This window comes from Crocodylus porosus, unplaced genomic scaffold (genome assembly GCF_001723895.1).
Source record: "Crocodylus porosus isolate Cpor-Errol unplaced genomic scaffold, CroPor_comp1, whole genome shotgun sequence".
NCBI lineage: Eukaryota > Metazoa > Chordata > Crocodylia > Crocodylidae > Crocodylus > Crocodylus porosus.
Genome location: NW_017728915.1, coordinates 5623912 through 5651743, shown reverse-complemented (window position 1 = coordinate 5651743; position 27832 = coordinate 5623912). Strand labels below are relative to the sequence as shown.

Below are 27832 nucleotides of genomic sequence, written 5' to 3'. Positions count from 1 at the left end.
CCTGCTCTAGCTACCCACCATGATTGACCAAGAGTCCTTTTCAGTCCAGGAGACTGACCAACTCCTCTGGCCTAGGTTGCATGGGAATTTGTTACTGAGGCAGCTGCTGTGTGGCCATGCCTTCTTCAGTGCCAGAGTCAGAACTGGGATTACAACCCTGTGGGGTCCCCTCAAGTGTAATACACCAGGATACAAGCAACTCCTGCACAGTTCTAGGCAGGCTAGTCCCTGGTGCTAGACTTGAGCATCTATACATGGCTTTATTCCAGATCAACCCTTCCTCTGGCACCCAGAAAGCTAGTGAGACTCAATGTAGCTGTAGGACGCAGGACACATAAGAATTCTGAAACAAAGTGCTCTCCTGGACAAGGAACACCACCAAGAACATGGAGTCTCTGCCAGACTCAGCCAGCACGTATCTCCTGGAGACAGACGTGTGGGGCTAGAGCCATGGCTGAGCCTCAAGCAGCTTAGCCCTTACTTAATTGCTCCGGGGGGGGGGGGGTTGTAACAGAAGACAGTCTCTCTGAACAAGGCCTATGTCTGAAGAGACCAAGAGCCTCTGCTCTCTCTGTACTGGCTGATGTGAAATGGGTTGAGGCACTTGATTCATATTCCCTCATTATAAAGAGCAATTAATACAGTTGACACTAGCTAGCACCTGTGCAGGCTGGGGGAGCAAGGGGGGAAGGGACAGGGGACTCAACTCAGCTGTCTGCCCTCTCTGAAGACAGTTCTTCTCAGCCAAGTCTGAGCCACAGGTCAGCATGGGGAAACTTGCCTTGCTGCACATTCTTTGTGAACCAAGGGCTCCAGGCTACAAAGCAATGCAGCACTTTCTGACAGCACTAGATTCCCTGGGCCAGGTACCACTGGTATAGATCAGCATAGCACCAGAGAGGGTGCTGAAGTCCATGGAGCTGTGCTGGACTGCAGCAGCTGAGGACCTTGCTGCTACCACTTACACATGTTATAACAGAGGATCAGTTCCCCAAGTCAGTGACCAAAGCTCTTGGGGACATGAAACAACCAGAGCCCACAACCTGCCACAGTCTTATAAGTGACAATGGAAATGATCCAGATGGGCACAACCAAAGGAGGAGGACTGGGATGATGGGAGGCTGTGCACAATACAAATAACATCCCCTTCAGTTCAGACAGTCTTTGGCCAAGCCAGTCACACTAACAGTGAGTAAATGTGGGTTTAGGTGAGTTGAGGGTACACTGCAGTTTGCAATAAGTGGTGTCCCTGGTATTCAGACAGGGTTCGGAGGAACAGCACCTGCTTATAGGCAGAGCCCCTCCAACTCTTGACAATGCTGCATCATTTGAAGAGGACTGCAGATTGCTTAGCTGATGCAGTCACATAGCAAGTCAGCAAGTCAGCATCCATAGATGCTTAGATGCATAGAACCTTGTCTGGCTATGTCCTTAGACCAACACGGCTGCAACCTACATCCCTCTGTAATGTGCTCTTAATGCCTGTCACTCAGGGGAGCTGTGGGGGAAGATATGCTAAGTAACTCGCCTTTATGCACGTATTCATCTTATGGATGCTGACTTGCTATGTGACTGCATAGCAAACCAGACCAGACTCTGGCTTCTTTACTTTTCATCCCATCCAGGAAGAGCACACACCAACTGTAGCAACTTCCTTAGCCTGATGAAGGGTTTTTGAACCCAAAAGCTTGCTTAATAATTGTTTTCCAACTATGTAAGTTGGGCTAATAAAAGCTATCAGATTCACCCAAAGAACCTTGCCTGCTGTTACAAAGGGATGAATTCAGGCACCTAAGTGACTTGTCCAATGCCATGCATATAGTCAGAATCAGGCTGGCATTATTGCTGAGGAACCTCTCGCTCAGCAGCTTTGCCCATAGGGCCATATCTCTATGTCAACTAATGCAGCTTCACTGACCACCATGGAACTGTGGCTGCTTACACCAGGTGAAGATCTGTCCCAAATGGTTACATTTTGAGAGAGGGTTTTCAAAACAGCGCAGCCCTGGGCAATGGCTGGCTCACAGGAGGCCCGGTGATTGGACATGGACTGTCTCACCTCTCTGGTGCAAATACAGCCCAGATTAATAGTGACCAAGCAGAAGCAAGGGCTGCCGAATGGCCTCTGTGACATGCTTCCAACTGGACAACTGGGCACATTACCAAATAATCCAGGGTGTTACAACCGGGACTAATGAGGGATTCTTGCTTTCAGTCTCTGCAGCAAGCCCAAGAACAGAATGCTGCAAGCACTGATCCCTCCAGGTAGGACGAAAGCATGCTAGTGCCGTGTGGAGTAGCCTGCACTGATGTTACCCTTGCTGTACCCAATTCAGGGATAAATTGAGAGCTTTGGCCTCCAGATCGGTCAGTCTGGCTCTAACTCCACACCCACAAATAATTCATTGAGAGCAAACAAGAATCTTCTGTTTCTGCCTGCGTCACTGAATGGGACTGGTGTCTCAGCCAGCGGGTGCCACCATTTTACAGGTACTTCCTGCTAGGAAGCCCAGACAGACAACCTCACTGGAGACGTGTGGCTTAGACCAGGAACACTCAAGTGAAACCAAGAGCCTTTTCAAGCAGCTGTGAGGTATATTCCGTTCTTCCTCTGAATATGTTCTTGGCTAGCTAAGCTGTGGTTTCCATTTACTCAATATCCATACATGTTTAACACAAATAAATTCAGCTTATCCGTTGTGTTGCTACTGACAACACTGTAATGCAAGGTAAATTCCCCCTAACCATCCTTTCAGGTATTAGGCTGCACTCCAACCTCATATGGGTAAGGCAGCGACTTTGTTAGAAGTGACTTGCACCTACTTTGTAGAAGACACTTGAACAAAGCCTAGTAACTTATTTTTCTTTACGATGACAGTAAATCATATATAGGCCTGAACTCCAGTGTTATGGAGCAATCTGAATCAGGCATCCATCACTAGAAAAGACAGAGTGATTTTAAGGCTGGATACACTCCACTGCTGTGTATTGCATGGAATCCAGGCTGTATACATTTCGAAGCACCAGAGACTTTACTGTTTCTCCATTTCCCATATCAATGGTTATTCCAGGTGAAAACTGGTTCTGAGAAGCCAATGCCTTACTCAAACATAGTGATCCACAGAAGGAATTGATAAACATAAACACGTTCAAAGGACTACATCCAACAGGCCTGTGACTGTACACACTAGGACCTGAGGTACAAGGCTTTGATGTGGACCTGGACCGTCCCAAATAAGGGATTCAAGGGATTTGATTTGAGGTTCTCTCTAACAGTGACCAGGGGGCTGGGCCAGCTCTCACCCATTTCAGTATACTGCCAGAAAATGAAAGCTGAGCAGAACTGCTGACAAGCATCATCAGCAACACAGAACCATTTGCCCTGCCTGAGAAAAACACCCAACCACAACTCCTTCCTTGGGCCAAGTTCTCTCTCCAGATCACCTAACACAAAGGACAGGCCGCCGGTTTCTTATTGTAATTTACCTTATGGCAGAGCCCAGAAGCTTCAGCTTGGCTGGGGTCCTATTATGTTGGGTCCCAGTAAAACAGAGAGCCCTTCCTTCAAAACACTAATATCACTTTAGTACTTATTTAGGAGCTGCTACATTTCCACCACTGCAAACACACAGAGCAGACATCAGCCAAGGCCTGTGATGCTAGTGCTCAACGTTAGTACAGCAAACAGGCCAGCCGCACCCATGTAACAGGACCACAATGCAATCAGTCAGAGCTGCCTTGTAATAAGCATTGCAGGCAACAGGCAAGTATTATATAAATCAAACACACACAGTAATGCCAACCACAAGTGCTCCACAGTCATGAGTCAGGCCTGTAAGAGATCACAAGATTGCCTTGAAAATGTAGGATTTTTTCTTGGTAATTGATATGCAACAAAGAATAAATGGCTCTTTTTCTTTGCCTTCTGCTCTGGAGACCAGGTCACACACAGGTAACATTTCTTAGCTTTTCACTGAAGCTGTTGGGGGAAGGTAGACACTAAGGTTTTTTGTTTTTTTTTTACATAAATGCAAAGCTTAGACCTTCACAAACACAAACTGGAGCTTTATGAAATACATCAAATATCATGAGACTCCCAATAAACTGGCAAGGCTTAGCAACACAGGACAGAATTTATTGCTAACATTGTCATTATTATTTGCGCTAGTAATATTACATAGATTTCCCAGTCAAGGACCAAACCCAACTGTGCTGGGCTCTTCATAGACAGAGACCTCATCTCAAAGAATTTCCAATCACAGTATGAGCTTGGATTAGATCAGTGAGATGTACCATTTTGGGCAGAAATGTCATAAAGTGATGCACCCTCCCCAAGTGCCACTCCAATCCCTTCCCCACATCTAATCTGCTGTTTTGTTTTCTGCTCTTTGCTCCCTCCCCAATCTACTGCTCCACTTTCTGCTCCCTACCCTATCTGCCACTGTGCTGCCTACCCTCTCCCCAGTCAGCCATCATATACACAGGCTACCCATGTCGCTTATGGCATGCATGCTGTAGGTTGGTCACCTCCAGATTAGGTCCTCAACTTCTCCAAACATAGGTATCTACCTTTGAGCTTATGAAGTATTCCCCTATACAACAATAGTGGTAACTTCTTTAATGCCTTTGTGAGCCCAGTTGTTAGGAGGGCTCATCATAAAGCCTGGCCCATCCACAAAGATGGAGACACTTGGAGCAAAACCTAAGCTGTCTTACGTGGGCAGAGGCTATGTACCAGTATTTCACCCAGCACTGAGGTAATCAAACACTCCCAACAGCAGAGGTCAAAAAGAAGTTTTTCCACTATGTAAGTTTGGTGTGGATAGTGGGGTCTTGCCTTCCTTTGTAGTGTGGGACACAATGTTTTTCCTAGGATTTTCAGAGAACATATTAATTAACCACTTCCCTGTCATTGTGATGGCAGAGCACTGGCAGTGCCCTCATCTCCTCTGCTCTTACCTGTGGTATGTTGTGGGGTGTTCTTGATGTTCTCGTATTGTATCTTGGGGTTTTCCTAGCATCTCACAAAGTAGGGTGCTACCTACAAAAACGCATGCGTCTCTAAACCAGGTAGTTTCTAAGATGTCACCCTGCCTTTTCCTCTGCCTGTAGTTTTGGGTGACCATTTGAAGGGCCAATTTTGGGGATTCCTTCAGTTAATGATTACCTGAAAACACAGAGGATTGTATTCAGTGGCCCAAGAAGCCCCTTCCAGACCTATATTATTGTCAGAGAGACTTTACTGAGTTATTTTCTTTAATACAGAGAAGCCAGGATTTGGCCCTACCTCATGAAAACTCAAGGGCAGGAAGATGAGAAAGAATACAAAGGGTTTCTAACAAAAATACTTTCCAAGCTATTCTAGGAAGGGTGAACGGCTCTTTATGCCTCACATGGAATATTCCACCAATTCACCAACAGCTTTGAGTTTTATGCCTTGTTTGTTGTTAACAAATCTACTTAAAGTCAAAGTAAAAAAATTAAAATAATAATAAAGAAATCTCTCTTCCTAGTGACAGCCACAAGTTTATTAAGGGCAAAATGTTGTGGAAAAACAAATAAGCATGCTTGAAAAGTGTGTGTGTGTGTGTGTGTGTTTGGAAAATTGAATCATGGGTACTTCTGATATGTGCCAGAAAGCAAAGGCACCAGAACATGGCTCTGAAGTGTGCTGTCACCTATGTGATATTTGGAAAAAGGGAGCTCATTCATTCAAGCCAGGCTGCTCTAAGCAACTATTTTTTAAAGGAGGGAGTAAAAGAAAGAAAGAAAGTCTAACAGCACATTCAAGAATCTGGGCACTAAGACATGTGTTAAAACAATTATTTGTTCTAGGGCACTGGAAAGCTAGGACACAGCCCTGCCACAACTACTTCTTCTATGTTATGCTTTGTCTATGGATCATAGAGTTATACTCCTGTGTTGCAGATGGGAAAACTGAGGCACACAAAGCACACATGATTTGATCATAATCCCATAGTAAGCCAACGGGAGAGCTAGGATGAGAACCAGGTCTGTGTCCCAGTGCAAATTCAAGTCACCCTGTCACTCACACTGCAGCTTTCACCACTAGGTGGCAAAGGATTTGCTCTAAAAAAAGAGAAAAATAATGACCCCCCCTACATGCCCCTGCTCTCTCTCTCTCTCTCACACACACACACACACACACACACAGAACTGGGCTATGCGTAGCTTGCCACCCAAACGGACATAGTGCATTATACAGAGGAACAGATCATAGGGCACAGGGAGGTTTGTTCTCCTTCAAAACCGTCAAGGGAAATGGAGCTGAAGGTTGCATCTCATGGGCCCAGCAAGACATTGGATCACAAAGGCCTCCCTACTGCACTAGGCTGGAATACCATAACCCACAAGCTATATGTCACAGTGTCTTCTCCCAGGGCTGCAGCCATTTTTCAAACATCACCTTGTAGTGTTGGGAGGCTATTGGCTACTTCCATATAATTCCTTTTTGGATAATGTGGAAATCAGCCCCAGGTCCTAATGCAGGGAACAGGCCTGCATCCTCCTGTGATGAATATGTGATCCAATTCCCAGGGAGACCTGCATCTCAACTGGGCATAGCCATACCCAGTAATACCAATTCTTATGCTGGCAACCTGAGTCTCATTATAATTTTTGCTCTGCTGAAGCACCGGCTACTGGAATCACAGGATCAGTTGAGAATCTTACTTTTATTTTTTTTTAAATTATATTATAAAAACTCTTTTTGGGTCTTACGATTTGTACAAAACTGCTTGGAAACATGAAGCAGGTGGAACCAGTAAGTAAAGAAAAATGTGCCAACATTTACTATTTTGTAACAATGTCACGGTTTTCAAGGCAATTTCAAGATTCTTAAAGCAATCTTGTGATTATGGAGGGCCTGACATAAGTTTTGAATATGTGAACTTGGCAATGCTGCTGTCTGGACCCAGCAAGTATGGACAATGCAGGACCACAAAGGCTCTTGTCTTCTCTCTCCCACAGAGAAGTGACTCTGTATCTCTGCACAGGACATGAGCAGGTTCACACCTGGCCACTAAACGGTATGCCCCTTTAAGTTTATTCTGTGTTATATAACACTGAGTCCAACCAGGGTAAGATGGGACAGTGTGCTGACTTCACGTTACGGACAATGGCAGGTCATGAGTACAAGTTAGCTCAGCTCATCCCACTCCCAGCTCACAGCCATCTCTGCTCATAAGCAGGCTAGCCCTGGAAGAGCGTATGGCCATAAGTCAGAATTGAGGGAGAACAATGAAAAAAACCAGGAGCGGACGAAGCTACCACAGCTTTTGTATACATTACTCCTGACTCTCTCCAGAACTAGTGGCCTCCTGTTTTCATGAGCACAATAATTATTCACTTTCTGGAACCTAGTAGTAAGACACTGATGGGAACTGTAGAGGCTGGAGGACATACAGACCCTTCCTTTGAGGCTTCTGCCACTCAATCCATGTACTGGTATTGGGTTCTCCTCTTTGCCCCCCCCCCCGAACAAAGTTCTTTCAAAGGATATTGCCTTTGAAAATTTCAGTCCCTTGCAGAGATTCACTCCCCATAATACATCCCCCTCAGTACCCTGTGGTGCTCTCCAATCACCCCTTGCCACAGCTGCAGGAGAGACCTCACTAGCCAGCTCCTGACCCTCCCTGCAAGTGTTATGGGAAGACTTCTAGCAGGGCCCTGCCAAGCTACCAGGTAACCTATCCCAAAAAGCTAGCACACTGGATTATGATTTTAATCACTCCTCCCCAGCTTCAAGCATCTGTGGTTTTCCAAAGCCTTATTCACTGCAGCCACCCCTGAGCCTGCTGGACACACACAGCCATCCATCCCCTGAATGAGGTGGTTGTACAGGGCACAGAGACACCACTCACTCCTTGTATAGTCTTTCCCTCACTCTGAGTAGCAAACAGTGCACCTTTCACGTAACCCCCCCTGCAAAGCAGATGGACTGTGTCTACCACCAGGGCTCTGGAAAGTGTGAAAGTGCTTCCCCTTTGGGGTGAGAGACTCACACAGAGTTCACCCCATGCCAAAGGCTGCTGTAGTCCCAGGGAAAAATTAAAGCAAAGGCAGGGCTGCAGAAAGAAGGTAAACATTGATGTAGGGAGGACACAGAAGGCAAGATGCTCCCCAGGAATGAAGTGCAGGCTGGAGCCCTGAGTAAGGAGGGAGCAAGCTGCTCCAGGAGTCCAGGCTGGAGCCCCAACAGACATGGAAATGGAGATTTGGACTCTTCCCTCCATTCCCTCCAGGGGTTAGAGGCCCTCTGCATGGCTCAGGAAGCATTAGTCTGACCAGGCTGCTATGGGCCGTAGTCCCTGCCAGGTGGTCTCATGGGAGCTGAGTACCATCAGCACTTCACAGGATCAGACCCAGAAAAAAACTCATGATTAGGCCCAATTTTTCCCTTTCCTCTCAAGCACAGGAAATGGGCAGCTGTCCTTTTTTTGCAGCTAATATCTTTTCTTACTGAGGCTAGTCAAGTATCCCTTCCTGGGGACCTGCTTGGTAGGTTTATTTGGGGGCAAGAAGGGTTATCCCCTGTTCCCCCAACCCGAACCAAACATATCTGGCATCAGCCAAACTGAAGAGTCTGGGGCTGTGTCCTCACCACAGAACCCAGCACCAACTGCGATTGGGATCACTTAACCCAGCATCCTACAAGAGAAGACTACTGCAAGGAGGAGCAGCAGATGTGACTGGTTCCATTGTAGAAGCCCACAGAAGCCCAGATGCAGCAAAGGGGAACCCAAAGCACTTGGGAAAACACCAAGTAGTACCAGACAGCTCTTGCACAAGCCCCTGCAGAGTCTGGATTGACACTGGTGGGGAGGGGGGAGAGTCTGTCCCAGTCACAGATGAGTAAGAGTAGTGCCCTGCAGTCTGGAAAGTGATGTAGACAGGTAACTTCTAAATGACCTCAGACCATTCCTACTTTACTGGCTGGCACTCAGGGCTGGTGTGTGGGGCCAGATCATATGTAGGGGCTCTTCAATCCTGCCCCCCAAACAGAATACACACATGGCTCACCACTGTCCTCCCACACCTCAGTGGGAGTTAAAGGGTATAACAATTAACTGAATGACACCCATGAAAATCCAGAATAATCTCTGGGAGACAGTGATAGGAGGTACATAAGACCAGCATTGGACCGTGCATTTGCAAAACTACCAGCCACATAGGTGGCTAGTGGGTAGACAGTGTCATCCTGTTATTGTACTCCAGGAAGCATGTGCCAAACATGAGGCTGGATAGGGAAGGTTTCCCTCTGGAGAGCACCTTGGTCAATCAGTGTCTTTGCTCAGAGTCATGTGACTTACACTACAACCATTTTGCCTCATTCTTCACTCATTCTGGAAGCAAGCTGCTGCTCTTCCACTAGTCACCTTATGCTCCCTTCCTCCTCCCCAACACACCACTTAGCCATGTGACCGAGGAATCAGTACTGTTGGAATTCTCTGGGCAACCAAAGCAATACCAGCCCCTTTGTCTTCCACCCCGCGATTGCCTCAAGTAGGGCCATCCCCATTTACTGCTGTGTCTGCATGTGCACACGTGCATTCTTTCCACAGTGCCTGCCTAATATGCACACCCTTTCTGCCACTGCACCCTGCCCAACATTGCCTGCTTCACTGTCTTCTGGAAAGTATGAACATCTCTGACTACAGCTGGGCCCCAGGGGAGGTTTTGCTAGCATAGCTGCCTACGGTTGCTGAGCTGTGTTTTACCTGGGGGCCAGACTGCACCTGGAAGCTTCAAAACTGCTTTTCTCCTTATTCTCCAACTGGAGGGGAGACACCAACAGGGATAGCTGAGGTGAGCATCCTCAGAGCTGAATGCGTGCTGTCTGGATATTTACATCTGCCCTCAAACACCTTTTTCCAGATCCTCAGGGCATGCAGCAAAGTCCATGTGCTATTTATTCACCCCAGGGCCTTCCTGGGTCAGGGTGGGGGAGGGCTCCTTCTGGAAGAAAGCAGCTTTAAGCACAGATGACCTTTAGTCACTCTTATTGACTGGTGGTCTTTGCTATGATTGGTCCCTGGAGAATCATGACAGGCCCACACTATCAATCAAAAAAGCTATACCAAATACAGTTGTCTCCCCCTTCCTCCTCTGTTATTGCCCAGGGATACTGCTGTCACCACCCAGGCCTTATGCGAGATACGTTTTAGCCCGATGTTTTTTCCCCAATCAAAGTTTCATCGGGGAGAGGGAAGCATCTGTCCCTCTTCAGTCATCCTATGTGTGTGATGTCATAGATGGGTGTACTCCTGCTTTATGGGGATCCTGAGACTGGAAGAGGCATTGGCAGGCAAGTGCTAAGCTCTGGTGCCCAGATACCATGGAGAGGGGCAAATTTGTAATAATCATCCAGACTGAAAGGCAACCTACAATCTAGCCAATATGTAGTTAGATTGATCCAGGATGTACTTCAGCTAAAGGGCAATTATTCATATAGGTCTTTAACTAGCTTACATCTGGCCTGCCAGTCCTCTGAAAGACGAGTGCGAGGTAATGAAAGGCTGGAGGCACTGAGCTGAACAACAGTGTTCTAGCGCTGGGGAACTCAAAGTCCCGGAGTTTAGAGGGAAGACTGCTACTTTGTGTCTCACATTCCCCCTGCTGCAACCAGAGGAAATGATGCAAAATGAGGGTGAGTCTGACAAGAAACCTCCACAGCTCCTTTCAGCCACGACACTAATCCTTGAGCCTGGACAGCCATTGAGATGAGACATTGCTAATGACAGAGGTTTTCAAGTGTGCTCCAAGCCACCCATTATGTTTTGGCTTTTCCATTCCCCCTTCCTGGGAAGGATTCAGGAAGGGCCTAATCCAAAAAGAATCTTCCTGTCCTAAGAAGTGTTATAATTAGAGCTCCCCTGAGAGTCACAATACTGCAGGTCAGATCCTACCGTAATTGTGGAGTAGTACAAAGTGGCCTTATATTTGCCCAACAGGGCAGACAAAGATTTCCTTTGTAGGAGGGATGTTGACATAAAGTTGGCATAGCCAACTCTATGCTTGTGCTTCTTAGACAGACGCCACCAGGGGAAGGTGACATGTTAGGAGGTGGGCAAACCTCAACAGAATAAGAAAGAAGCACACACTAGAGCAGTCTTTGGGCTGCTGTGGCTGGCAGCAGAGGAGGAACAAAGATGGCATGGTTTGGACACACAACCAGGACTAGAACTGAGAAAGGTTTAGAGATTACTTAGAACCACTGTTGTTTCCAATTGCCCTTCAGCTCTGACATGCTCCAGCACAGCTAGTACGGAGCCCTATGAATGCACATTACTACACTGCCGTCATCCTGGTGTCTAACTGAAAAGAACCATGAGAGGGTCGAGGTGTCACAGAGCAGCAAGAAGCATCCTGATACTAGGCAGACAGAGTCTCTACTGACCATCAGGCTCGTGCCAGACTTGGAGAAGCCCTGCCTGACAGGTCATGCTCAGGACCATCCTGCTCTGAACTCCCGAAAGGTGGGTCCTGAGCCCAGGCAGGACTGGATATGCCTTGATTTTTCAAAGTACAATAATTTTTGAAAGAATGTCTGGGAAAATTCAAGGACAATAAGTAACAGAGGTGCAAGGGGCAAGATCCTGTGATCTGAAACCTGACTAAGGCATTGGAAATGGAGAGGTAGTTTATGGCTGCTCATCAGAGCAGAGACACAACTACCTGTGAAGTTACTATTGAACCTGGTGGTGTTAGATACAATGACTGTATAAATAAATAGAAAGCAAGACTAGAACCCCAGCCTCCCGCCCAGGGTTTGGCAAATAAAGGAGAGCTCTTCTTGCTAGTGGCATCCAGGGCAACCCCTGTGAGAGAGTTGGGGGGTGGGGACGGACGGACAGGACTGTGTTGGAGTTCCTGGCACGGCAATGTTGCCAGGGCATGGATCCGCTAGGGGTTGGGGATAATTTTGGCACTCCTCCTAATTTGTGGTCCAGGGTTGGTGCCCCTCCCACCCACCTCTAGTTATGCTACTGCTTCTAGCTCATGCTTGTAATGAGCATAAGTCTTCACATCCTCTACATGGATCTGCCACTAGGGGACAACATTGCTCACATACTTATGAACCAAGGGCCCAACGCAGTTCTCCTCAGAGTCAGTAGAAAAAATTCCCTTTGACTTCCTGAGGATTGGATGAGGCCCACAGGCAGTACCTCACAAGGCGCTTTTAGAAGATTTGTTGCTGGTCTGAGAAGGCAGGAGACTGTTAGCTTTGCCTGGTACATAGGTTTGGGGAAATACTCTCTTGGCACTCAGCCACATTGGGGTGGGGATGGTACCTGGTGGACAGGGACAGAGGAAATCAGGTTGGCTAAGCAAAAGAAGTAATGCCAGATCACTCACGCTGACTAGGAAGGATCATCAGAAGGCAAAACCTGGGCAAAAGTGGGCAGAATACATCAAAGACATCACCTAGTGTGCAGCTACAGTTACAAAACTGAATGGGATATGGGTATAGCAGCAAATCCAGACCCATCTCCCCTCAGCACTGACAGAATGATGCTCTTCTCCCGTGAATGCTCACCTGAGGCTGATGAGTTTCAGAAAAGAGCAAGAGGGTGGGGAGTTAGATACATGGACGAGATTCCTGAGTGAGGAGAGTGCAAAACCCATCAGTACTGAGCCTGGGGAAGAGACGGTTACAAGTGATTTCCCTGAGGGAGGGGATTTGGTAAAAATGGGTCTGCCCCTATTCCTGACACGGCCCTGCAGGAGAAAACAAATGGCCACCTCAAATGACTGCTAAAGTCAGGACAAATAGTAGGAAACATCCTGGCACTTAGAGCAAGGGTTTACCTGCAGCTTCATGAGTGCCAGTCTCCTTCACATGTCATTCCCAAGTTTCCACAGGGGTTAGCTGTCTGATGAGGGGCAGCATTTGTGATCATACATAACAAGATGTGAAAATGTTTATTCAGATACTGCAGGGCGTAAATCTAGTGTTCAAGAAACTGTCCTGTCTCCAAAGAGAGCACTGTGCACATTATGGGATGGGGTGTTTGGTTCCCCTGAAGCCTCAGGCACAGTCCAGTGCCAGGATACTCAGTTGTACAGAGCAGCGATTTGACACGGCTGGGAACATTTTGCGTCTGTGGGCTTTTTACCAGGGACTGACTGCAGGACTTGTGCTCTTGGCTCCTGTGCTGAGCTGGATGTTGAATTTGTGGTAAACACGGCCTTCAGTGCAGCACTATTCAGCCTTGGCTGACGTTAGCTGCAGAGAAGCATGGGGCCTTGGAACTCAGAGCAATACACTTACTGTTTGCCAGGGGCATCTGATTATCTTTTGACATGCCTTATTCAAGTAGGGGGCATCTCAGTCTTTTTCACTGGGGAGGGAGTTGCCCCACTTCCAAGCCAGCACTCTTGCCACCAGATCACATCATCTCCCCTCCAGCCCACGTAAATATAAGTTGGCAAACTCTGCTTTTCCAGCAGTGAAATTGCTTAAGTCTCCCCACTTTGGAGTCTGGGGAGCAAATGGCAGAATTTCACCATCACAAGGCAAAGGACAGAGGGAAAGAATCAAAGCCTCCAGGATATCTGATCTCAGTAAATTATCCTAGCTTAGTTCTCTGGCCTTGCTAGCTCTGTAAAGTTGTCCTAGTTGGTGATGGTCTGTGGCAGGGAAGAGGAGACCTCGAGGGCCAGTACACAGAAGATTAGCTGAGCTTGCATCACCTCTCCCAACGGTCTCTCTAAAGCAACAGCAGAAGAAACTTCTTTGTTGTGCAGGTCAGTCAAACAGGAAAGTGAGTCAGAACTGAGGAGAACAGCCCCTGGCTGGGGAGTAGGGCTCCAAGGGAACCTAGGAGGGCAGGGATGCCCAAAAAGAAACCCTTCAGTGGATGGTGGGCAAAACAAGGGGGAAGAGCTGTTATCGCTAGATCAGAGGGGGATCCACAGGACTCTGCAAGACAACCAGTGGGTTCCACTGTCTATCAACCACCTCTGAGCAGTAACAACCACCGGCCCCTTGCAAGTATAGCACAAGAAGCAGCTACCATAAAGCTGCCTGCTCCAGCAGGAGCAGCTGGAATCAGCTCCAGAGCCATCCTAACACCAGTTGCTCTCTCCCTATCTGCTGCCTGCTCTACATCCAGCACTAACCAGGGGGTCCTTCCTCCCTCCTGCCCCTTAACCATTCTTCCCTTCCATCAATGGCAGGGGGCAAGCCAACCATGGGGTACATGGGGATGCTCTTCCCTGCTCTCCCTCATGGGGTATGCCTGATGCAGGCAGGTTCTTCTCTCCTGGGCCCAGCAGGTCTGGGGTTCTGTTCCCCAAAAGCCATAGGAGGAGAACTGATACTGGGGAGCTGACATGCTTGGGAAGGGTTCACTGTGGCTGGTTTCTTTCCCCACACAGAGCGAAGGGGAGGCCAGGCTAATGGGAGAAGTATTCAGGATGCCACAGCTCAGAAACACTGGGATTTGGGCTGAGTGAGCTGAGAGTACTGGTCAGGGCTTGTGGAGAACCTGTTTCCTCAGCTCAGATCAGGGAAGTGGAGTACTGCCATGCAGTCAGTCCACAACAAACTGGTCTTGCTACCAGGGGTTGACCATGGCCTCATCCAGCTTACTACACCCAACAGCCCACTAAGGAATATATAGAAATGGCTCCACTCAATGAGAGATGAGGGCCCATGGGACTGACAAGAAACAGAAGTCACCAGGATGTGCTCAAAGGGGATGTGCATGAGAAGAATGCAACTATGGGACATCTTAGAGAATGGTGAGAATGGGGCATGGACATTTGGGGAAAGCAGTGGTGGAGTTACAAAGTGTGAGTATATTTAAGCAACCAAGGCTGACTCTAGCAGGCAGCTTTACCCTCAAATTGCACATGCTCCCTGCAACCCCCACAGCACAAGAAATACATCTAAAAACAAAAGTCCATTATTTAATCAAAGTCTAAAATCCTACAGGAGTCAGAGACGGCAGAAGAGCGGCAACCACTAGCTACTTCCAGCCTTAAATGTCCTAGTACAAAGCTGCCCACCAAAGGTTATTGAGGTTCTAAAAGGTTTCACTGGCTTGCTCCCTCATGCTTCCACTTGGCTCTGTGATTCATTGTTAAACTCATTAAGGATAGCAAAGGGAGGAGCAATGAGGCAAGATCAAATGAAAGGGAAGGTATATTCAGATACCCATTGCTGATCCAACCTTTGGCACAAGTGCAAAGTAGGGCTTGAAACTCTGCCCTGAGAGCAACAGCAAGACATCTTAGCTGTTCTGTCACCACGCCTAGTACTGTAGCAAAGAGGGGGGACCAGGGCTACCACCCCAGGAACCAAAGCGAAGGGTGTTAACAGGTGCTGCCCAGCCAGGGTGGGGTGTGGCATGGAACCGCGAGCAGCTCATTTGGGAGGACATGGGAATGGAGGGGGGTGGTTCCTGCTGCTGTATGGGCTCCCGGGCAAGCATGGGGGGCATATGCCCCCCACATCTATGCACAGGACAAGGGCAGGCTGCTGCTACGGGGTTGCCTTGGGCACCAAACTTCTTTGCTACGGTACTGACCACACACCTGAACAAGAGCAAGGCAAGGACAATTTGTGTGTGCACACATGTGCATATAGAGGTCAGATTTTGCATAAACTGCAACATGTTGGGTGAATGCTAGGTGCTGAGCTCTTTGGAAGATGTGGCAAAAAATGTCCTACCAGTGAAATCAGCTGAATGAGCCTTCAAAGCCAAGTGCTGGTAGCTACATTGCTTGGGATATTATAGATAGGGTTCCTCGGACTACTTGGGGATGAAGTGCTATTAAGACTTCTATTTCTTCCCCTTCTTGATGCTTGCTGTTAATATACCTTAACTCTACAGAGACAACTCCCAGGTCCCTCCTGCATAGCTCATGTTCTACCCAGCTAGGCACATTTTGTTCTTTTAATTTCTTAATCTCTTTCAGTGGTTCTTTCCCATTCCCCACAGCTATGATTCATCTGTAAGAAGAAGCATGATGATACTGCAAGGAAAGCTATTCCTGGGAAATCTTTGACTTGGTTTGAAGCAGTAAGCAGCAGATGTCTTGCTTGAGTGCTAGCACAGAGGAATTTGAATAAATCTGAGAAGCACCTTCATTTGAGGATTATTTTCCCTGTGGACTGAAAACTGGGAGCCTGCTGAGTGATGTGATGTCCATTATTCCTACCCTAGGCAGAGCAGCATGATTCAAGGCAACAGTGTCGGGAAACTTGGGTTGTGTTCTTAGCTCTCCTACTGATTTCCTGCATGACTGTGACCAAGTTATATCCCTGCTACATGAAAGGCCAGAGTGAAGGTGAAGTCAGCCAAACCAAGGCTTAAAGCAGGCTGGGTTGTGTGGGAAACACAGACAGGATTTACAAAAATCAACTGAGAGAGAAGAGATGAGTGTGAGGTGAAAGGGGCATGCTCAAGGCACTTGGATAACAAAGCTACTCAAGTCTCAGCATTTTGTTACGGTGATGAGATGCTGTGTCCGTAACAGCAGTGAGTAAGAGATTTAAGTGTGGGAGGACAGACTGAATTTGGTGACAGGCTTATAGGGTCCTTTTCCAGGGGTGCCTGTAGGAGAATCCTCCCTGCAGGAAGGGACTGTGCCCAAGTTTCCCATTAGTGTTTATTTCTCTCTTCTCTTGCTAATAAAAAGGGATCTGGCCCTTGGGTATTTGCAATTCCAGGTGAGTCACTAGTGGTGATATGAATAAATGAGATTATTCCACCAGAGGCCAATAACCAGGCCTAGCCCTGCATGAGGGCCACAGGAAGCTTTATGCAAAATGCTCCTAGACAATAACTTCAAGGACTGCTAACATAAGATGTTCAGGAGACAATGTGGCAAACACCCAAGACTGTTAGAGTCTGCAGTTGGAGATGCATGTGTTAATTAGGCTTCTGAAGAGCTACAAGCAGCCTCCCTATAACCTAAATCAATTTACTACCTTTTGGCTTTCCCGTGTGCTCTACTCAGCACCTGCTAGTAGGAAGCAGAGTGCTTACTCCAGTGGATACAAACACTATGGATGGGAACACCACTGACCTCCTCTCCATCCCTTTGTATTTATACCATAGGCAATATGACCTCTCTTTTTCCCCTGACATCCACATAGCTGAATCCTATAGAGGCCCAAGTACCAACAGAGGCTGATGCTCCCAGGAACAAATCCTTAGCACAGGAGGGTGTGGCTCACAGGAGACAGAAATGGCTACGATGCTTCAGTGAAGTTCACAATAATGAAGCAACTTTGTCCTGATTTGTAGGAAGTACTAGGCCAGTGATCATAAGCTGGGGTTACCTCATGGCTATCCCAAGGGCCCCATGATATATATCACAAGGGAAATCCATCCCATTCACTTCACTGGCTTGGCTCTGACTCTAAACAGCTCCTTCTCTTAGTAACCTTTAAACTCTGCCTCCCCCATGGCAGTGATGATCTTTGAGCACTGAATATACAATAAACTCTGCCTAACAGATGAATCCTACTGAGCCAATCTATGTACCGTTCCTTGCCCTCCAACATTAGGAGCACAGAGGGGGATACTAGGGATATTAGGGACTAGGATATGAGGATACAGGAAGAACTTTATGAGGTTCATTAGAGGTGAACTCACCCCTCGCAGGGTACATATCCACACCTGAGTAACAGGGACAACATAGTACATGCTGAGAACGCTCAAAGAGTTCTTACTCGTTGTTTCATAGAGGAAAATTTATCCTGGTTCATGACTGGCTGGAAGAATTCATGGAGTGAATTGGAAAGCTCCTACTGCTCGTCTCCTGGGAGATAAACTCTATTGAGGAGATCTCAAACAATACAGTCCAACTGTGCATGGAAATGACTGCCTCCTGAATGGCTGCTGCTGAATGACACTGGAGTCAACACCAATCAGACTGCATATGCAAATCTCTGCCTCCTGATGGGCCCATCCAAAGTGAAGAATAGTGCATTTCAACCCCATTTGATTCAGCATGGAGAGCCCTCCAGATGGAAAAATTCAGAACATATAGAATAAGAACAACATTGACTTAATGCTTTGATGGGCATCAGTCATTTCCCTTGAAACACTAATTAAGTTCAGCTTAACATGGGTCAGAATTTGCCTCCCTAGCCAGTGAACCTCAAGGTTCAATTACACAGAAGTCAATATTTATGCAGGATATTATTCAGCTACCCAGAATGAGATGTTGGATTCTAACTGCTTTTCAACCAGCCTACCCAACTTGCACACATTACTGATCATACACGTTACAAATTCCCATGCTGTGCTGATTGGAAAACAGTGCAGCTATCCAACCTGAATGCTGAGATTTGCATATTAGACAGTTAATTGACAGGTGATTAGCAACTGTAGAATATGCAAATCCCTATGCTCTTGTTACTTCCTGTACTCTTTGAATATCTCCACACTATGCAAATCCTCATGCTCAGGCATACAATTAATAGCCAATCAGAGTGCCAGGATAGTTAATGACATTGGAATGCAGCTACCAGCCAATTTCCGTATCCATGCAGTAGGAAAAGCTGCTGCTTTTGCCTTCATCCATATGCCCACAACAAATATGACCAATGTGATGTCTCATTCCATACATCAGGTAGAAAATGAAAACATCTGTCCCTAAATTAAGTCTCAACAATTAATGCATTAATATAGTCTCAGAGATCAGTGCAGTTAACAGTACCCTCAGTGCCCTTCTGCTCACTGGTCATTCATTTAACTCATTATTGTTAGCATCCTGTAAACAGAAAGCACCCTCAAATTCATGTTCTCATCATACAGCTCTCCACTGTCAGATCTGGCCTTTGGCTACAAACCTCCTCCCAGCTTGACACTACACAGGGAACAAACTGTATGGTGTGGATGTCTGGCATTTGCTGTTAAGATGCCATCTAGTTATAAAACTCTCCAACATGAAATCACAACACAAGAACTCACTATGCAAAACCCAGACAATTGGCCCTTTTTTTTTTTATATTAAACTAACAGGAGATCCCTATGTTGACACATAATTGCTCATGCATGAACCAAGAGAATAATGTGGTATATACAACTGCATTATGTCCTTATACAATACCTGCTTCTCATGTTAGTTGCTTTCTCTAGTAGCTAATGTACCGCATATGCCAACGTGACCATGGCCCCACCTCCATCATGGATGAAAATGTACATCCCATGTGGGCCTAGCATGGGAAAGCCTAGAACAGACACACAACTCAAACTCTATTGAGGACCACTTGCTAGGTGCACTTTCCAGGAGAGGGTCACCATTGTAGGATGGATGGATCAACTCTGATCAGACAGGAGCCTCCTCAGTGTATTTGCAAATAGGAGATGTAACTGCGCAGGCAGCTGCACGTACAGATTAATGAATGGCTGTGCAGTGAGGACACATTTGCTTTTCAAACATTTTTTTCCTTTAATAAAGTGCTTTAATAAAGAATTATGGCAGGCCACTGGTATTGAATGGTGGCACCATATGGCTTGCAGGTCCTGTGTCTTGAACCTCTGGCCTAGAGGAAACCCTGGCTCTGGATGCCCTGTCTGCCTACAGCCCATAATAGCACACAGGACTGTTGGGTTCACAGTTCTGGACTGGGCCTTTCTGAGGGTGGGTGAAGAAGCAAGATGGATAGGAGTCAAGATGGATAGGAAATAAGCAAAAGAAGGGATCCAAGGAACATTAACTGAGCTGCCCTGGCTTCACATTCCTAGAGCTCTAAGATACACAGACGGGGAGGTGATTTTCCAGCTTCCACGTGCATCTGATACTTCATATAGAGCCTTGAGAGGGGTGTGAGGAGTGTATTTATAACACCTACTTGGGGTGTGCACATGCAGTGGGAAACTCGATTTTCCTGTCACAAGTGATATAAATAACAGCAGTAATAACTAAACAACACAGCATAATACAGTGATTATAGTCTAGTGGTATCTCTCCAGAGCCTCACACATGGCTCATTTTAAACAGTCAATATAAGTCACTTTATATTGTTATCAAGAGACACCACATCATCAGGCTTTCTTGGTTGGGGGGAGGGGGGCGGGGAGATGATGACACCAGTGTTTTCCACTGAGAAGTATGGCTGGAACACTAACTTACAGAACTACTGGTAGATGTATTATGTTTGCCTACAAGTAGTGGGAAACAACCATGAGTAATATGGATGTATTTGGTCATGAGCCATTAGAAGCTATTTCATTAGAGCACTAGGCCAATCATAGCCCTTTGGCCAACCAAAAATTTCCAAAGAGCATCTGACTTGCAGAACCACAGGAATTAGAAAAGGGAAAGCTCCATGAAATCATCCAGTCTGTTCCTTTGGAGCCAAGGCAGCCCTGGGCCATAGCATCTAGTTTGCTGCCCAATCTAGCTCTGAAAGACTCGTTTAATGACTCTTCCACCACTTCCCTTGAGAGACTTCCCCACACTCAGCCAGACAGGAGGGTCTTTGTTAGGGCAAATCTGTTAAGACATTGTTTCCAGGTCTTTGGCCTAGACATCCTTTTGCACAATTGTGTCTGTTGAGTCCTGCCTAGTCAAGTCCTCTGGATGTTTGTGGAGAGCGACGGCAGGATACCTGACTGCATACGACTCCCCACCACCTCTTGAGCCCAGATATGCACGGTTAGTTCTGCTACTCAAGAACACCGGAGCTCTGGGATTCTCTAGTTCTTTCCAGGTTGTCCCAACATTTATAACTCCCGATTAAAATGAGTTGCTCAGTGCTGGGCTTTTTCTCTCAGCTGCAGAAAGAAAGTAACAAATTCTTCACTTAGATCCATGGGGGCCAACCTTGTGGCAGGCACGCCACAAGGTAAGCCCAGCGCCCTCTCCAAGTGCCACTCCAATCCCTTTCTCCTGCCTGATCTGTTGCTTTGCTCTGCTCTCTCCTGCCTGCTCTATCAGGCACTGATCTCCTTGCTCCCTGCTGGATCTGCTATGTGCCCCACAAAGTGACTGTGATGCTACTTATGGCACATGTGCCACCACCCCTAGTTCAGATGATGCTTCTAACCATTTTAGAAAGTCAGTGCTGTGCTTCTGGCATGAGGAACAGTTTCCACAGGACACCTCCCCCCCAACATATTTTATCATGCCCCCTTGTTGCACTGCCCCAGTGGCTCTCAGCCTGGGAGACCTTTGGGACAAAAGAGGGCCCAGCATTCTTACAGGTGCTGCAAAACAACCAGTGGTTATGGTTATGTTTGCCCATGGCTCCAGGCTAGCTCCCATGTGAGCATGGCAGGTCCTGGAGGCACATGCAGATCCCAGCTAGTGGATCCATGAAAGTGAAACTGGAGGAGTCCCTAAGTAGCCTAACTCCTCCCCTGGCAATCTGCCACTAGGTGAGCAGCAGAGAGGTGCAAATGCCTCACCCCCTGGCCCTCAATGCCAACTGATCCTGAGGGGGGGGCAAACCCGGAGTCACTCCAGCTAGGAAGATCCAAGGAACCTCTTGGACCTTGTTCCTCAGGGGAATGAATGGCTTTTGCTTCTGAGGGAGCTGTGAGGCATTCAGCCTCCAACAAACACCCTTCAGCCCAGCCCCTAGAACTGCCTGAAGGGAAATATCCCAGTTCCTAAGTCAGCAGGAAAACCACAAGGAAGACACGAAGGCCTGTTTGCCACCCCTGGTCACATCCTGAGCTGCCCCCTCCACCAAGACTGAATTCCCTGGCAGGGGGCTCCCAGGAGGATTACAAGGCAAGAAGAGAAACTGGAAGTCAGGACAGGCTTCAGGGACTAGTTCCCAACATGTCCCATCATCCTGCCCTGAACTGAAGTCCAAGTAGTTCTTTGAGAAAGGGGCTTGTCAGGACAGGGCCTTCCTGACTGTTGGAGGCAGTGGGGAGGTCTTCTACAGTAACTTAGTGCCCCAATTCAGGCTGAGGGCAGGGAAGGGTGCTGAGGGGTCAGAAGGAGCTGCCTCAAGAGCTCAGGAGAAGGCCTGCAAGCACTGACACAGCAACAGAGACGGCAGGGGACACTTTGGCATTAGACACTTTCCAGTACAGCTGCAAAGCCAGCAGTACCCAATGCCCTGCTGGTAGCTGCTGAAAGGAGCCCAGCCTGGCACCACGAAGCAGACCTGGGCTACCTCTGGCCTCTGTGCTGTGGGCCCAGCTGGTCCTCTTTGGCTCAGGGCACAGCAAAACGCTATCCATCAGTAGCTGACAGGAATGGCCTCCACAGAGGGAGCTGTGTGCAGCAGGGAGCCCAGGGGAGTCTTACAAGATCCAGAACAACCCACAATAGGGAGAAGAGGGTGGGAAACCTCCAGGAACCTCCTCCTTCCTTCCCACCTGAAACATGTTGCTTGGCACTAGATGCAGGAGGAGAGGATACAATGCCAAGCCCAGGGGCTATAGAAGGTGGGGAAGAGAGCAGATGAAGAGGCAGTGCTGGCCTGTGGTGCCCTAGGGGGTATGGATAATGCAGAGCCCTGTAACCTCTTCCTGCTGTGATCCCCATGTCTCGCATCCCTGCATGCACAGAGTTGCCCAGCCCAAAAAACTTCCCCTCAAGCCTCCTCCCCCTAGCTATCAGTAGCCCTTATTGCCCCACAGGATCCTTAGGCCTTGCCTGCTTTTTGGGACCTCCCCACAGTCAGTGCCCCTCCATGGGTTCAGCAGGCCCAGAGCCAGATCTGCCCAGTACTCCTCATTCAGTTCCTGGGGCCACAGCTGTTGGGTGCCAGTAAGGAACCAGTTTGTCAGTGGCCCAGACCCAGGTCCACTCTTCCACAAAAGGCCTTGGTGACTCCATTTGCAGGAGGCTCCTCTGGAAGATGTGGCCCTGTGACTCTTGGAGTAATAGACACCTTGCCTCTCCTGAGACTGCAATGGCATGAAGAGGCCAAGGTGTCAGCTGGGACCTGGGCTCTCTTAGCCTGATCTCCCCCATCCCTCATGTCCCTTCCATCCTAACCAGTCCACATCACCCCCAGTTCCTCCATCCTGACCCCTCAGCTGTGCAGACATGGACTGTGGGGCTTGGGCAAGAAGCACCATGAACCCAGTCCCCAGGGAACTCTTCTACAGCATCCACAGACCTGGAAGCCTCCTGTACATCTGCAAGGGGCCTGGCCCAGGCAAATGATATTAGGCCTTCTCCAATTCAGGTGCAAAGGCAAATACCTTCCCCAAGACCCTGCCAGCAGGGATATATGGCAGCTGCTGCTCCCAGAAGTGGACACAAGGGCAACCCCAAAGTCCAGTGTTGTGCCATGATCTCCCACATGGCTGGGAAGGCTGCTACAATGTCCCCAGGACAGCACCTGGGTGGAGCTTGGGGGAGTGGGCAGCAGTCACGTCTCACTGGCAGGACCAACACTGGGGAAGCGGAGAGCTGCCTGCACCAGGGCCTGGTCTCCAAGACACTCAAATCTTTTGCCTTTGATCCTCCAGATGATTCCCCCCCCAGCTTCATCTTCCCTAGGCCTCTTCCTATCTGTCCCCGGGTCTCTCTCCCTTACCACGAACACAGTGCCAACTGTGGGTCTCCTTGTACTCACTTTGAAGCCCGGGAGCATGCCTGCTCTCCTTGAGTCCACTGGGGTCTCCTGAGCCCTCCGTTTCTCCCCAGCTGCCTGAGGCCATCAGTTCACTGCAGGGCAAGGTCATTTCTCCAAGGACATTTGCTCTGGAGGAGAATCACCCTGTGGAAATGTGACAGACTGCTCCCAACCCCTCAGGCATTTGGCCTTGCCCCCTGACTCAGTTCTGGGCTGTATTGCTCACACTAGGCCTGGGAAGCGTCAGGGGCATCACTGGGCCTCTCCTTCTGGCATCTGTTAGATATATTCCTGCTGGAAATACCCAGGGGCACCCAGGGAAGGCTGACAGGCCAGGAGAGAGCTGACAGGGGTGGTTCTGTGGGACCCTCTTCCTTTCTCTGCCCCTGTCAGTTTAGTCACTGTGGCAGTCACAAGCTCCTCTGCCCCATCAGAGGCTGCTGGGTGCTGGACCTACAGGCTTAGGAGATGACAGTTCAGGCTGCCCCATCTACCAAGAGCTCTCCCACGCAAGGGGACTGTGTGTGTAGCCCGAGGCTCTGCGTTCCTCACCACTCCAACCAGACAGCGCACACAAAGGCCTTGCATTCCTGCAGTTCAGAGTCCCCCTGGGGTCCCTCCCCCTCCTGTCAGGCTCCACAGGGCCAGCTGGGCACTCATGGCCTTCCAGAAGGTTACAGCCCCACAGATGGCCTACTCATGCTGCACACAGTGGGAATTTGGCTCCCCCCTCACATGGTGGCTCCTGCAGGGGCAGGCAAGTTGCACACAGGGCAGCAGGCTGTCCATCACAGCAGCCAGCCAAGCTCTGATGCTCATGAGAGCACAGGCACTGAGGAAGAAGGGGCTGTTCCCCTGGGGCAGAGCTGCACCATCACTACCACCCTTTGGGATAGGCCTGTGTCAGCTCTGTCCCCTTCCCACTCCTCAAGCCTCCAGCAGTGCTCCCAAGTACAGGCTTCAGCACAGGAGCAGCCCATGTCTACAGTGAGTGAAGGGGCAAAATAGAGGGGGAGCGTGCTGGGCACTGGTGGTGCCTGAAGTGTCTACCCTTGGCAAGTTCAGACCTGGAGTGGAGCTCAGCACTTAGCCCAGTGACCCACAAGAGGCATCCTACCCCAGCAGCCGTGGACCCCAACAGGCAGTGCAGGAGCTGAGAGGCAGCAAGCCAGCCACTGCTGCAGCAGGAGCCACAGCCTATTCAAAGATTGTCATGGGGGGGGGGGGAGAGATGAAGTCTCAAGTCTCCAAGAGGCCAAGGAGAGCTGGAAGGAATGCCTGAAACAGCGAGCCAGCAAGGCCTCAAGAACTGATAGGAGGTTTAAGGGTCCCCAGTCAGCACCCCTCCATCTGCAGTACCCTCCAGTCCTCAGGCCTCCCCAACTCCCAGGGCCCAGCAAAGTGCCTGGGAGCTAGTCAGTCAGGCAGACCCCCTTCCCCTGCAGCACAGGGCAGCCCTGCTCTCCAAGGCTCTGGGTGGAGCAGCGCTCCCGCGTCTAGGACAAGGCAGGAGCACAGGGGGCTGTGCCAGTAGCATCCCCTTGTTGCTCAGTGCAGGAGTGGACGCTTGCTCATCCTATTCACTCCTGCCAGGGAAAGTAAAGCTGCACCCCCCACCTCCCCACTGGAGCCAGATGGCAACTAGCAAACAAGACGGATGCCAAAGGAAAGGGAGGGGGAACTCACCAACATCACATCCCTTCTCTGAACAGCTGGTGCTAGCCACCCTCAGAGATAACATTGGACTAGCTGGGCCTCAAGGCCATGCTGGGTGGGCAGCTCCCCGCTTTGGAAATGGCGAGAAGGCCCTTGCAGGCTTGGTCTGGGTGTGATCTGGGGGACTCCGCCATTCTCCTGATGCTTGGGGACTGTGCAGGTTGCCACAGCCTGGCTTGCCAAAGCCTTGTCATCAGGCAACCACCATGCCCCTGAGTAGGAACTCTCAAAGACTTGCTTAATGCCCCCACTCACTGCCACTGCCACCTACAGCTTTGCACCACCCAGAAAGCAGGTGAGGGGCAACGAACACTCCCCAGGGAACCAGGCACACATCAGCCTCCTGCCCGCCTGGGGGGCTTGTTTGTAGCTGGTGCTGCTGCTTCCCTCACTACTGCTCTGGCAAGGTGCAGGGCCTGGGTGCAAGCCTACCTCCCGGGGGGGAGTTGCATTACAGTCCTCTTCCACTCTGTCATGGGAAACTCCCCTTTTTCTGTCTGTGATCTTTTTCATCAGGTGCTCTGATAGACCACAGAGGCACCTCCATCCGGGTCAAATGGAAATGCCATCCAGCTGTGAAGGAGTTAATCCCTTTCTCTGCTCAGCTTTATATTTTTTTCGCCCTGCCTTGGCAATGACAGCATTGTCTGGACTCCGGCTGCAGCAAGAAGCTGGAGAGAGGGAGGAGGCGGAGGAGGGGATCTCTCCCTTCCAAACACCCAGAGTGAATGTGGTTACAAGGCAGGGACCTGGGAGCCAGTATCATCAGTCCCTTCCTGGCACAATTCTGTGCCCTGAGGAAAAATCAGCCTGTTCTCTCTCTGCACGCCAAACCGGACAGCAAAGGCTGGTGTCTATCTCCACTCCATGCCCTCATTTCACCACCAATCTATTTTTTTTATTAAATCCCAGGCTTTTACAATAAATCACAAACTCCTGGGCAAAGCAGCAAATCAAAGCAGTGGACAACTGAAGAAACAGGAGCTTGGGGGTCTTTTGTGTTTAAAAAGAAAAGGGTGGCACTTTGGGAGGCTGCACCCATCAGTGACTAGAGAAGGGAAGCGAATCACAGCTGGAAATATTTAGATCTCTGCCTCCCAGGCATTTCAATGAAAGATACAGATGCTAAAGCAGAGTCATAACCTTGAGTACAACCAAGAGGTGCAGAGCTGCTCAGCCCAACCCTGTTCTGACTGCAGCCTGGCTGACTCACTACAATTTCGCTTTTAATTCAATACTGTTTACTGGTTTTCCAGCCCTGGGCGCCTCCCCCTCAACCCCTCTAATGTCTCTCCTAGTGATCTACCAGGCAAAACAGCTGTCATGCTGTATAATTTTCTTTTGACTGAAAAACAGATCTTACCTTCATGTCATTGATGATAGCTTGAAAAAGACCACCGAGGGCTCCACACTCCTTTTCCACTGTCTCCATAATCAAATCCCAGAGCAGCCAAAAGACAGAGAGGAAAATACCAATCTGTATTGCAATCCAGGTGAATGAACAAACAAAAAAGAATCCACCAGGAAATAACCAGAAAACAGGGCAAATTTTCAGGAGTGTCTCCAGTTCCAGCCCTTCTTCTTGTGATCCAGTCTGGATTTAAACCCTCCCCCCCCCCAAAAAAAGCCACGAGAAAACAATTTTAAAAGTATCCTGCTGTAGCCAGAAATGCAGCACTTAAAAAAAAAAAAATCTAGCCTGCTTTTCAGTGAATCAGTCTCATTGCCAGTCCTCTCCTTGATTTCACTCTGGTTACTTCTTTTATTGCAACTGTCAGCCTCACCATTCAGCAGCTGCTCCCAGCTCCAGAGAAGATATCCAACCTCCTAAAGCCATCTTTTGGGAGAGGGCTGGTGCCTGAATGCTGAAATCTCCTCTCTCCTTCTCCCACCCCCCAGCCCAACCTGCCTCCACAGAAAAACAGCCCCCACCAGCAGGCCTTCACCCCACCAAAAAATAGAAAAGAAAGTCAGGCGAGGCCGAGAGATGCTGTGCAGCAAGGCAAAAGGGATAAGATCCTGGAAGGGCTGCGGGGGTCTGGGCTGGGGATTGTAGCAACCAGCGAAGAGATCCAGGCAGGCAGTGAGTGTAGCAAGGGAGCTGTAATCCGATAGGAGGGAGGGCTCGCCTGTCACATGGACTATGGAGGGAGTGACCCATTAGAGAGCAGAGGGAGGAGGGCGCTTAACTGGGGGAAATTAAAAGCCGGGGGGGGGGAGCCTATTCACTGGGATCATTTGAGCTTTGAAATCTGAGCCCCAGGGCAGCCTAGGCTGGGGTTTTGTGCGCGGACCTAGGGCTGGGGGCTCTGGGATCTGACATAGCATCACAGCCCATTCCTTCAGCCCGTCTCTGTTAAAAGGCCATTTCATCTACTTTGCCCTCATTAACTCGGAATTGCTTTTGCCCAGATTTACTGGGAGGTGCCCCTGGGTCAGGGCCCAGGAGATCAGGGTGTTGTTTGGGAGGCTGACATACCACTGGGCCCTTAGGGTTGCTTGGGGGCCAGTTGGGGCAGGGCAGGTGTTGGATGCCAAGTCCCAGCTGGGGGAGTGAGGAAGATGTTGTCTTGGGGGATG

General features: G+C 49.0%; 1 protein-coding gene across 6 annotated transcripts in view; it reads right to left on the bottom strand.

Moving 5' to 3' along the window:
* Nucleotides 1-27355, bottom strand: part of MTSS1L (MTSS1L, I-BAR domain containing) — a 103474-nt gene extending 76119 nt beyond the window's left edge. For 4 of the 6 annotated variants that reach the window (XM_019535582.1, XM_019535585.1, XM_019535584.1 and 1 more), the window contains exon 1: nucleotides 26616-27355. In XM_019535582.1, coding sequence (XP_019391127.1) covers nucleotides 26616-26684 — 69 coding nt within the window. In that variant the 5' untranslated portion in view covers nucleotides 26685-27355. The remainder of the gene's footprint in view (nucleotides 1-26615) is intronic. The other 2 variants (XM_019535586.1, XM_019535588.1) reach the window with 1 other exon arrangement.
* Between the last annotated feature and the right edge of the window lie 477 nt (nucleotides 27356-27832).